The following is a 13,395-nucleotide window of genomic DNA, read 5'->3' as shown; positions in this document are numbered from 1 at the left end:
CAGTCAGAAGTAAGACTATGGACTGGGTTTATCTATTGCATTATGCCTTGTTTGTTTAACCATGGTTTATGAAACAAACAACAATTGCTGGCTTCACAAAACATTAAGCCACAGATCATTCCATGCATTTATTCACACAATAGCAGGATGCAACTAAACATATTAAATGAAAACCAACCATTCTGGATTAGTAAAATATGTGTACGCAGCCCACACGGTTTGCTGCCTGGAAAGTAGTGACAGGAATATGATACAGTGTATAAGGGATACCTCTAGAAAGAATAGATTTAGATCTGGCCAGTGAGTCGGTAGCTTAAACACAAGAGTGAATACTTCACACTGTCTACTTTTTCCCCCCTGAATAGGAGACAAAAGAAGCATCAAAGCAATCCCTGGTTAAGCCTTCTATGTTTTCATTTTCCTCAGGAAATGAAAAAAAGAGATAGCATATAAGGGTCTAATGAATAAACTGGCCTTCAGAAAAAAAGTAAACAAGAAGGCAAGAAAAATAAGTGTGAAAGCTTCTTTTTCAATTTACATTTTCTTTTCAAAGTATCAAAATACTAAATTGTTCATATTTACATGTGTTTATTAGGAATAGTTTAAACATTCCAAGTTTCAGCTGGGAAAACATTAGCTTTCAGTTACTGTCAATTAAAGGAGTATTAAAATATCACTTTCACAACTGATGAAGTATTAAAAAGTTTTCACTGGAATATAAAATACTATATGGAACAGCTATAAATTATGGAGAAGTACACAGACACACATATGCAAACACAGTTTTAAAACAGAATAGTTTATTCTAAGAAAAAGATTCCCTGAATTACTTCATAGTTAGTTTACTATCCAAAATTTAGAGCACTCTATTCAAAATGATATTTTTCATAGATAGTGAAAGGAACTCCCAGAATGGTCAGGATGGCTTAGAATTCAAGGAGTTTTAATTCAACGCAATGGAATGGCTTCCTCGGAGGAAGAGAAGTTGAGAAATCCTTATGAATCACACACACAAGTAACCATTAGAACCATTAGAGAAGGAAAGAGAGCTTGCAACCAAAGGGAAGATTAGCAATAAGAGAACTGGATGGATTGAATTAATTTAGTGTTGCTTACTGATTTTACATTCTTTGGGAATGTTGTTCATACACATGTTTTGTTCATACACATGTTTTGAACATTGAGAAATTGGTATGCATCATTACAAAAATGACAGTCATGATATGGTGTGCATTTGTGTGTGGTGTATTATCTTAAAAACAGTTGTGCGTTCAAAAGAGGGGAAAGAAGGATCATGCATTAATGCAAATTTGGGAAAGTTGAACTAAAGGATAAAGTCCTTCTTTCTAGAAAATACAAAAACACTGGTTGTGTTAAGCAAATTCAGGATTCACAGGGAAAAGAAAATAACAATTGCTTAACATGTCTTTTGTCACCCAGTGCTTTTCATCCCAAAAAGGAATTTTGGACAGCCAGCCAATAGTCCCAACCTGGAGTTCCTTTACTTAATCTTTCCTCCTTTGGGAGTGGGGGAGGAGGAGGAGGAGGAGAAAGATATAATACTGAAATTAAAGAGAGAAAGTAAACACTCGATTAAATCTTTGAGCAGTAACAATAGAATGCCAGTAGATACCATTAGTAAAAAAAATGGACAAAGGAAAATGTTAGAACAGCACTTTAAAGAAAAGATGAAAATAGCTCCTGACCTTCCATATTGCATGATGTAATGATCCAAGTAATCTTTTTCCATATCAGGGACTCTTAATAATATCAAGTAAGATGCCATCAGAGATGCAAACACATCCGCTTTGTTTTATATATTACAGTATATTTTGGACAACCTCAATTAAAACACACATACACACACAGTTTCCCAGGGAAACTATTCATTTGCCAAGACTGGCACAACATCAAGCTCAAGGAAATAGACAAGGCAGAGAAAGCAATTTTGGGATCAACCCAAGAAATGACTACACAGGAACTGAATGAAAGGAAATGCTGTAAAATGCCAGCTTGGAATTGGGAGACAGCGAATGCAGCAGAAGCTAACGCAATTCATTTCCAACCAGAGCATTTGGATTCTAAGAACTCTTTCATCACTGGAAAAACACTTACAAACTAAGGCCCACATTTTTATATGGTGCATATGTTTGCAGATACAAGTCTCCACAAAACAAAAATATCGCCTGCGCTCCAAATCAAACCTAGAAAGAATTTTTAATAGCTGCCATATCTTGGCAGGAAACAGGTTGTGCTCCCTACTAGGTAAAAGATAATTCAGTCCAACAAACAAGGCCAGGTTTTCCCAGGCAAACTGGGAACAAAGCAGTGTGGAGCTTGTGAAGTTCTGTCCAGTCCTGAGACAAAGAAAACATAGTGCTTGTACACTCATTCTACCTCACCTCTCCATCAATTACTATCCAAATAAAGTCACAAGACTACTTCATTCCTGCTACAGACACAGCACTCACCTTTAATTAACATGCATCCACTTATTTAGAGGTACTACAGTACCTCCAAGCAATTGCCTGCCTGGGAAAGAGAAAACTGGTCCCCATCAGCAGCACTCTTGTGTGTTCAGCAGCCTGCCAGGTTTTCCATGGCTGCTCCTTGCCTCTGCTTGTGGCAGAAGAGAACAGCACCTTCTAGAAGGTGAAATTGAAATGGAAGCACAACGCAAAAGAACAGCTCACTGCTGGTTACAGGTATTTTAAGTGAAACAAGACAAAAAGAAAACAATCATCTTCTCTGCTCCCAGCCATATGTCATATATTCACCAGCTACATTGTATGAGAACATAGGAAGTGAGACAGAAATGGTTTGCTGCAGGGTTAGCTGGAGTTGCCAAACTTCAAGTGTGCTGTTCATGCAAAATCAAACGACTGTTGGGGACAAAGGTGAATTCTGCAAAGACAGCAACCATACTGTATGTCTGCTTCTTTAGAAATCACTTCTCCCACAGTGCATAATTAACCTGTGGAATTCGCTGCCATCAGTGAATTAACTTTAAATTTTAAAGCTAATTTTAAAAGCTTCAAATAGTGATTGAATGTATTTATGGTCTATCAATGGTTCAAACACATCTGGCTTCCAAATTAATGGCAGGAGAACAAAGATGGTTGAGGCTAGAAAAGCATCTCATTGCCCACTCTGAGAAACAAAATGGACGTTGATCCAGAACAAAGATGGATCTTGGCCTAATCCAGCAGAGCTATTCTTAAGTTCTGCTCTTTATTTTAGAAATGTGAAAAACCTGAAATTATTAAACCCAACAGGCCCTGTCTAGCTATCTGGACCCATTCCAGTCCGGCTTCAGACCTGGTTACAGCACAGAAACCGCTTTGGTCGCATTGACCGATGACCTCTGGAGAGCCAGGGATCGAGGCCACGCCTCTATCCTGGTTCTCCTTGACCTCTCAGCGGCTTTCGATACCATCGACCATGGTATCCTTCTGCGACGACTGCAAGAGGTGGGGGTGGGAGGCATGTACTGTCTTATATGTAAAAGTCTGTCCCCCTTCCCTTTTGATTGTGAGCCGCCCTGAGTCCCCCCAGGGAAAAGGGCGGCATATAAATAAACAATCTATCTATCTATCTATCTGTCAATCAATGATTAAAATCCAAGAAAATGGAAGGCAGTACTAACATTTGCCAAGGACAATAGGATTGTTCTGCAGTACAGTGGATTGGAACAGACGTAAAACAATCCTGATACAGATAATTCTTGATTTATGACAACAGTGGGCCCATAATTTCAGTCGTAAGTTGTTGTGATCATAATATGATAAATGAGAAGATTTGAAGTTCCAACTGGTTTTTTTTTTAATTACAATGTCATTAAGCAATCACTGTATACCAGATGCATTTTCCTCAAGGATGTTTTTGCTGGAAACTGGAGGAAATGCTGGAAATCGGCAAAAAAGTCACAAATCTTGATCATCTGACGGTGGTATGCAGTGGTAAAAGTGAGCTGATTGCCAAGTGCCCAAAAGGTGATCATTTGACAGTGGGGGTGTGTGCAGCTTTGTAACTCTGAAAACAAGTCATAAGTAACTCTGAGGATGGTTCATAGTAACTTTGAACCATTGGTAAACAATCAGTCATAAGTCAAGAACTGTACCTATTAAGCTCAAACACAACATTAATGACCTCACTTTTTCCTTTCCTTTCCTCTATGATTTTATTAGTGTTGAATGTGGCAATGGTGCTATAGCAGAAGAAATAACACAAAGTACTTAGATATGAACTGGCGGTCACTGGCAAGTAAATAATACATACCTAAAACCCTTTATGAACTGCAAAAACCACTTCCATAGACTTGCATAATATAATAATGCCCCTGCCCCATTCCCTATCACAATGCTAAATGAAAATTATCCTTAAAAAAGGCAATTCCAGATGCTAAAAAAATGTCTACACCTGATTTGCAAAAAAAAAAAAAAAAAGGAAAAAAAGTTTGGACTGAATCTTAAGAAGGACTGATGTTATTTATCTACAATTAGTTTTTGTTCTCCAGAAATCATTTCATTCAGTACAGACATTACACAATGTAAAATACAGAATTGTATTCTTTAAAATAATTTCTGCCTAACCCATTAATCAGTTGATTCCATCTATGTGGAAATTAAGATGTGACTTATAAGAAATTATTTGGCTCCTATTATACCTGGCTATAGCATAATTTTTTTTAAAAAGGTTGAGACAATGCAACAATAAGTCCAATGGGAATGGATGGGAAGGGAGTGGGGGTGTAAGTCAGACAGATATCACTTACTGGATGCTTTGCCAACTTCTTCTGCAATCTAGTTTGCCACTGGACTGCTTGCATGATGATAGCTTCCCACCTTCTTTCAAGATTTACAATTATCAGCTGCATCGACTGATGGTCCGCACTCAGATTACAGGTATCCTGATCATCAAGGAGGTGTTGGCACAAACGTAACACTGAGCCTACCCCTCGACGCCTCTGCTTGATTTCACAGCACAGAGACTGTGGACAGAAGAAGGGTCAATGTCAATATACCATTGTTGATTTTAATGGATTTTATGGTCACCTTTTATGTTTTGCATTTTGTCTTGGTTGTTATTAAGCCACCTTGAGCTCCTGTATAAATAGAAAGGTGGGCTATAAAGCAAATGTATATGCTACATGTATAACCACATAGCAGGTAGTCCTTGACTTACAACAGTTCATTTAGTGACCATTCAAAGTTACAATGGCATTGAAAAAGGCGACTTATGATCATTTTTATCACTTATGACTGTTGCAGCATCCCCATGCTCACTTGATAAAAATTCAAATACTTGGCAATTGACTCATATTTATGACACTTGCTGTGTCTTGCGGGTCAGGTGATCACTTTTCATGACTTTCTAATAAGCAAAGTCAATGGGGAAGTCAGATTCACTTAACAACTGTGTTACTAGCTAAACAATCACAGTGATTCATTTAGCAACCGTGGCACGAAAAGTTGTAAAATGCAACAGAAATTTGGGGCTCAATTTTGGTTATAAGTCGAGGACTACCTGTACATTGTACATATACATTGCAAGAATTATTTGTAGTTTGCAGCAGGTCTTGAATGAACAACAGTCAGATCAAAATGCAAATATATGTCCTGTAAAGCTGGATAGCTAATTTTGAAAATAATATATCAGCAATGTGTCCCTTCTTTGTTCAAACATATTAGAAGTCATGTCGTTGGTGTCATAGACTTAAGTTGTTTATATTCACTTTTTTTTAAAAAAAAAGTTCCCTAATTAAAATAGTTTTTATTATTGTACAATAGGAGGGAAGGCAACTGCTACAGAATCCTAAAAGTTGGAAAGTTCCAAAGGAAGACTTTTAATTTTCATGGCAATGACTTACTCTACATCAGGAATATATTTGTAAACAGATACCTAACTAGAGTGATGAAGAATACTTCAAATTGATCTTAGTCTACTTCATAAGTTTTGGAAATAGATTATTGGTAAAGAGACTACATTTTATAGGGGAATCCCTCCATGATATATATGGGAACGAATGGATCGAACAGGGAGAGAAAGACGTTACCATCTTGACCTCTAGTTAGGATTTACAACATGGAAAACCTGCATGATAATATAATCAATGTCCCAACATGGGTCTCTTGCTGGGTATGGTGGCTAATGGTCTGCAGCCCAATTATACACAAGGCCACTTCCTTCCAATAGACTGTCCATCCATCCACTCTGTGCCTGCAGAAGAATACCTGCTGAGGCATGATGGAAATTCAAAGGCAAGTGGTTTCTGCAAAAGTTTCCCCTTTGTAGAATGCCCCACCACCAGAAATAAGATCTGTATTCTTCAGTCTTGATTTATAGCAAGCTGTTAAAGCTTGACTTTTCCAAGGATCTTAAGGATGATGGAGTTAAGTCTGAATCTAATCATAGCATGTATAAGGGCACTATCAGTACTGATGCAATGTACTGATTGTTTGACAGATGGTTTATACCAGTGATGAAATTCACATTTTTTTACAGCAGTTCTGTGGGCATGGCTTGGGGGGCATGGTGTAGCTTGGTGGGCATGGCTTGGGGGGGGTGGTGGCAGGGGAAGAATACTGCAAATCTCCATTCCCACACCATTCTGGTGCCAGCCAGAGATGGCATTTGCCAGTTCTCCAAACTACTCAAAATTTCTGCTACCGGTTCTCCAAAGTACTCAAAATTTCTGCTACTAGTTCTCCAGAACCTGTCAGAACCTGCTGGATTTCATCCCTGGTTTATACTATCTAGAGATATATACATCATGTATTGATATTTTTGATTATTTTATTTTATTTATTACTGACTCTCTGCTCTAAACTACTTAGAGTTTGAAGGAATGAAGCAGCATAAGGGCCTGGAAACACATGTATATAAGTCGCCTTTAGAGAGCTACTAGCAGACAAGTTTGATCAGTAAATAATGCTGTATGAATTACTTTACATTGTTGGATGTAATCTTATGTCCAGACTTGTCTATTATAATTTGACCTATGTGGGGCTCCCCTTGGTTCTAATCCTATATTTAGTAGAGAACTGAGAAGAACATATGTATCACTTTGTAAAAAGCATTACAGTGGGCAACATCCAGGTAAAAACCAAATGGCTTTAAACTTCTGTGTGGCTTGAGTCCAGACAACCTGAGAGAACATATGGGGTCCATAAGACAGTCCCCCTACCAATTCAGTCTTCGAGATCATCTGAAAAGATTTGTCTACAATTGTCATGCTGTATCTCATAGCATCTCATTATGGAGTCTTTTTTCTGTGGGCGCTCCACTTTGTAATAATAAACTGGTAGCCTAATCTTTTTATTTTCCTTTTTTTAAAAAAAGCCATGCAAAGAACCTGCTAAAAGAGCTTCTCAACTGGTGATTTTAATTGTTTTAATATTTCAGGTACTTTGATTTTATCTCTTATTATAAACTGCAGAGAGATTCACTGGGCATTTGGTATGGTAACCAACAATGATTATGTATTCTTATTCTATCATTTTGGAACCAGAAATTGAAGCTATATTTACCGAATATTCTCCTATATAAATCTACCACTATCAAAGACCTTTAAGCAGAGCTTTCCAAGTAAATAGATACAGAAGTGCTGATTCTGTATATCAGACTTCACACAAACCACAACAATCTTGAATATTTTTACACTCCAGAAAATCACTTCCATATTCAGTTATTAACTAAGGAGCAGAAGCTTCACAGACTCAACATAGCTGGATAATGTATTTTTATTACAAAGAACTATTAATGCAGATCTTGCCTGTTACAAAATCCAGGACTTGATATCGAACAGAGAGATACATATATGTATGTGTATACATCAATTTAACAACCCATTAAAGGGGATAGGATGTCCATTAAATCTGAATGACCATAAATTATGGTTGTGCTTTATTGTATTAATTTATGTCATTTGCATTATTACATAGTTGTTGTCAATAATGTCATTTCCTGGAAGACCTCTATTTAACAGACAAATATTCATTTAATGGATGTTAAATGGTGTAACAACTGAATGAAAAAAAATGTCCATTGCATCAGAGCAAAGGCCCATTAAGCTGTGATTTCACTGTAACATACCTCAACCCAGGCTTTAAATCCTAGGCCATTTCCTCTGTTCTCTTGAGTCAACAATCTTTTGACATTTCTTTTCCTTGTCATGAGTATTAGATATATCCGCTGCACATTTACTTGACAATTCTGTATGGTCTCAATTCTCTGATTGCACTTACAACTTCATGAACTTATTTATTCATGAGGTTCCTAAGCTGCTTCAATTAGTTATGATGGGCATATTAACTTATATCACTGAATATAAGATGTGTGTCTGTCTCTCTGTGTGTATGCATGCATGCATGCATGCATATGCCCCTATGAAGTAGGAGCCTTTCTTCAGACCCAAGGCTGAACTGAATTATTGGGTATGTCAGCTTCAGGCAGGTGCAATCATGTTCTTTCCTCTTTAAAGTGAAAAAAGGAAAATTTTCACTCACAAATGGCCAGAGGAGAAAATTCTCTCACCCACCACACCCTACCCACTGTTCATGGGGGCGGATGTAAACAAAACAATGTGCTATTTTACTTTTTCTTCCTAGGAAGCATCACCTTGTCACTAGTAAGTGAACACACACACACACACACACACACACACACACACACACACACACTATTTATAGATGGTTGCAAAGTATAAAGGTCACAATGTCAGTGAAGGAATGACTTATTAGGAATACATAAAACTACAAAGCATGAAGATGCCAGTTTTTGAAATATGCATCTTTTCCTTGGGCTGGATGATAAAGGAAAATAGGTAGCAAAAAATCTAGCCATTCTGCACATGAATACTAGCAGTTTATAATTGTAAAATTATTTTATTACTTTTGTGAACACTTTTATAATGGGCCAAGATAATTTTTGATACCTGCATATTTAGCTTTAATATTTGTATTTTGTATTTCATTTATTGAAATATGTAATGGAAAGATCTAGAATGCAGAGATAATTCATACTAAGCAATTTTTCTCTTTACTTTTGTTCTGTTGTAATGCTTCATATTTTGTTTGGTCCATTCCACATCACTCATTGTATATGTGAAGATTTACAATCAACATACAATATTTTTTAACACTTTTGAAGAAAGACAAAGGTATATTCTTCAGCTCTGGATTAAGTTCAATATATAGTTTACAGTGATGTTCTGCATACTTTTACCATGTTATAATATATTATTCACATTAAGGCCCTTATCGAGCAATTTAACTGTATAAAATAACAACATTTACCGAACAATCCTATGAATCAAAATGTACAATCCATTTGATACATGGAAGGTATACAGGTAGTCCTTGAATTAAGCCCATAATTTAGACCATAAGTCATGATAGTTGTAAAGTGGGTCACCAGGATGACCAGACTCAATTTTATGATATTTTTTGCAGTGATTGTTAAGCAAACACAGCAGTCATTAAGCAAATCCATTGTTTGCTGTAGGGTGGTTTTTGCTAGAAACGACAAGTACAGTAAATGCCAGTTTTTAGCAAAAATGTCATAAATCATAGTCACATGACCATAAATATGGACACACTGTTGAGTGCCCAAAATGTGGTCATGTGACCATGGGGGGATGTGGAAGATCTAGGACCTATGTAGCTTTTTTGTGATCCATCATAATCATAAGTTGAGGACTAGAAATGGTCCTCAACCTACAACCACAGTTGAGCCCAAAAACTCTATTGCTAAGTGAGACAGCTGTTAAGTGAATTTGTCCCATTTCATGACCTGTCTTGGAACAGTTGTTAAGTGAATCACTACAGTTGTTAAGTTAATAATATGGTTGTTAAGTGAATCTGGTTTTCAATGTCAGAAGGTGATGATCCCAGGACACTGCAGACGTCATAAATAAGAGCTAGTTACCAAGCAGCCAAATTCTGATGACCCACAGGGATGCTGCAACAGTTGTAAGTGTGAAAAAATAGTTATAAGTCACTTTTTGCAGTGCCGTTGTAACTCTGAATGGTCACTAAATGAACTGTTGTAAGTGGAGGACTACCTGTATCTATAATCCTTTGATTAACCTGAATTCTTGAATCAAGACATTGATAAGAATTTTTAATTAGATTTTTTTATCTTTCTGAACTATATGAAAGACATTCTTAAACTGAAAAGTCTTCATCAGAATTATGATTGCATTTATATTGCTGAATTATTAATCAGTATCCTCTTCAACAATTGTCCTGTTCCTATTTATTTTATTGATGTATTATTACATTTGCTGCCTGTCTCTTTGTGGGACTATTCTGGGTAGTTTACAATGGTAAAATGTAAAATTATAAAAAAATGTAACTATAACAACAGCAAAACAATGAAACAATAAAATACATAATGAAAATAGAGCAATATGAATTAAAAGATAGGTAGGAGGAAACAGAATGTGCAGTGGAGAAATGGGGTCAGGTATTAGCCCAATAGCCACCTCCATTGTATTACTCCCCCACTAGGTCCCCAGGCCAACTGGCAGGCTCAAGTCTTCAGACTCTCATGGAAGGACAGGATGTGGGGGCAGACTTCACCCCAGAGATCAGATGCTATGGCACAGAAGGCTCTTCTTTTGGATCCTGCCAGCCAGGGATCCTTGATTGACAGGATCCACAGCAGGCCTCCTATGCTGGCATGAATGGAAAAGGCCTGTTCTAGTAGAACAAGCTGTTTCATAAATCATAAGGACCATGCCACGATAGGCTTTAAAGGTCATAACCAACACCTTGAACTGCACCCAGAGGCAAACAAGCAATCAGTTCAGCTCATGGAGCAATAGTGTAACATGGGCCGTTGTAGGAACACCACAGATTGTTCACACTGCTGCACTTTGCAGTAGCTGAAGCTTCCAGATGCATTTCAGGGATAGCCCCATGTAGAACATATTGAATAGATGAGAAATGACTAGGGCTTGAGTGACTGAACACAGGGAGTCCTGTGTTAGAAAAGGCCATAGCTGGTGCATAAACCAAAATTGCGCAAAGGTTCTCCTAGTTATGCCCACCTCTTAGTCATCTAGCAGGAGTTGTGAGTCCAGAAGAATCTCTAAGTTGCAAACTGGGTTTGAAGGGGGTAGTGTAACTTGTCCAGAATTAAAGAAGTAAAAGATCCAGATCTTGATGTTCCAAGTACCCAATGCTACTCAGTCTTGTTAGGATTCACCCTAGCCTATCCAAGCTCCCACAGCCTCCACGCACCATGAAAGGGTAGCAACAGCATCATTCAGGTCACCAGATATGGAGTTGTAAAATTGAGTATCATCAGCATACTGATGATACCTCAACACATGGCAATGGATGATCTCACCCATGAACTTCATGCAGATGTCCATGATTTGTACATATTCCCTCCATATGTACTTTCCTGGGGTTTATTATTATGACAACATTCACTTGAAGGGCAAATGTAGTTTTAAAACAGATACATAAGCTCTGCCAGTTTTGCAATTTACATGATTAATTTATACAACAGCAACTCAAACACTGTTTACAATAGTGCCGTTCTGGTTATGAATCCACTTCCACATTTGCAAGGCTTTCCACTTGCACATGATCTTATTTAATGCAATACACTAAATGCTGCTAAGGTTTCCCTAAAACCAGAGTCCCATGATATACAAAACTTCTTACAATATGAGGAGAGATGGAGTGTTCATCCAAATATTGACTCCAGCTAATCAATACTCTTCACAGTCAACTTTTATTGTCTCTCCAGAGATAGTCAATAAAGAAGGAGAGCTACTTATAGATTATCAGTGCTGAGAGCACTTCTAAATAGATCCTAATGTTCTATAAATGATATATCTATCACAACCCTTAGAGAAAATTCTCAATATCTTACCCTGGAAGCATACTTAGTATTAGTCATATCTGGGTGTTAGAGTTCATTGCTAAACAAGAAAATCTGTCTCTAAATTCTACTTGTGCTTGCTTGAAAATGAGTGGAATTTTTGCAGGAGTAGGGATCATGATTATGCTGTTGCAGAGCTAAAAGTAGAGATTCTCAGTCATCCAGGTCATGGTTAGGCCTGGCTAGGTGGCTCAGTGGCTAAGATGCTGAGCTTGTTGATCTGAAAGGTTGGCAGTTCAAATCCCTATATAGGCCAGTGGTTGGACTAGATGACCTCCATGGTCCCTTCCAACTCTGTTACTGTTAATGATTGTCCCAAGGGTGCTTTTTCCAGAGGCAACTGGACTGTATTGTTTTTTCTTTTGAAGACATTTCACTTCTAATCCAAGAAGCTTCTTCAGCTATTGGGAAGCTGAAAACCCATTTTTCTGTTGGGTCTGAATTCTGCTAAGGAAACAGGAACTGAAGTCAGCATGTCCATACCCAGAAGTAGGTAGGGATATTAATTTCTGATATCTTTTTCCCTTCTCTTGTGGAAGTGGCAGTTCTTATCAAAGGCAGGAAATTTGAAGTGACGCCATTATTTAAGGTCTCACATTGGATTAGAGGTTATGCAAGCAAGGTTTTGGATGCAAAAAAAACCCCTCCCTGGCTTTAGTCTTATGAAGTATCATAGGAAAATGATCACAAAAAAACACATAGTCCTAAGCATGTATACTCAGAAATAAATCTTATGATTCAATAGGATTTATGGCCACATAAGTATGGATAGAATTACAGCCTTAAAGTAATTTATGGCCTTTTACTTGTTTGTGCCCTGTGCTATTTCTAAAATCTGTTAGAAAGGAGATGGATTAGGGCAGTTTGATAGCCAGGTTACATTAAATATATGCACAGTGTAGAGTTCTTTCATTGGTATTTTTATATTTGTTATAAACAGGCATCTTTGCACACGTTAGCTGAAATTGTTATTAGCAGTATTCATTTTTAGCTATATTTTGATTTATCCTATGATGATCTCTTTAATTTAAAAATTAGCTATGTATACTTCCGAAACAAAATACATTGGAGTTTTTTTAAAAAAACCCAGCCCATTATAAGTAATCTCCCAAAACAAAAATAAAGTAAACGTCACATCCTTGGAATGGATTATGACGCCACATTTTAAAAGAAAATGTTGGCAAATAGGGTTTTTGAACTGATTTCAAGGATAAATTAACACCTACAACAAAACCATGCTTGATTACTAATAGTGAGACCTAATCTACAGTATACTAAAACTATTTTATAACCATACGATGAACCACAAGAAACAGCCACTGAAAAATGACATGATTAAATAATATAACATACAATCATTTGCTTTCAATTATATCGATGTGTCTTTTTCTATCCCAGGGGTCAGGCAGAAATATTGTTTTTAAAAAGCCTCTATTAAATTGGGTACCAATAATAAGAGATGAGTATCCTAATAAGCTCATTTGCATAGTATATATC

The 13,395-nt window shown here is 37.1% G+C and overlaps 1 protein-coding gene across 1 annotated transcript in view; it reads right to left on the bottom strand.

Annotated features, from left to right (window-relative positions):
• The window catches only part of AKAP6 (A-kinase anchoring protein 6), a 227,767-nt gene that overhangs the window by 13,774 nt on the left and 200,598 nt on the right, over positions 1 to 13,395 (bottom strand). Inside the window, 1 exon segment of the mRNA XM_032213685.1 lies at positions 4,775 to 4,990. Within this exon segment, the coding sequence (XP_032069576.1) occupies positions 4,775 to 4,990 (216 nt within the window).

Source organism: Thamnophis elegans, chromosome 1, assembly GCF_009769535.1.
Source record: "Thamnophis elegans isolate rThaEle1 chromosome 1, rThaEle1.pri, whole genome shotgun sequence".
In the NCBI taxonomy this organism is placed as follows: Eukaryota; Metazoa; Chordata; class Lepidosauria; order Squamata; family Colubridae; genus Thamnophis; species Thamnophis elegans.
The sequence above is the reverse complement of the archived record's forward strand: the minus strand, read 5'-3'. Positions and strand labels throughout refer to the sequence as shown.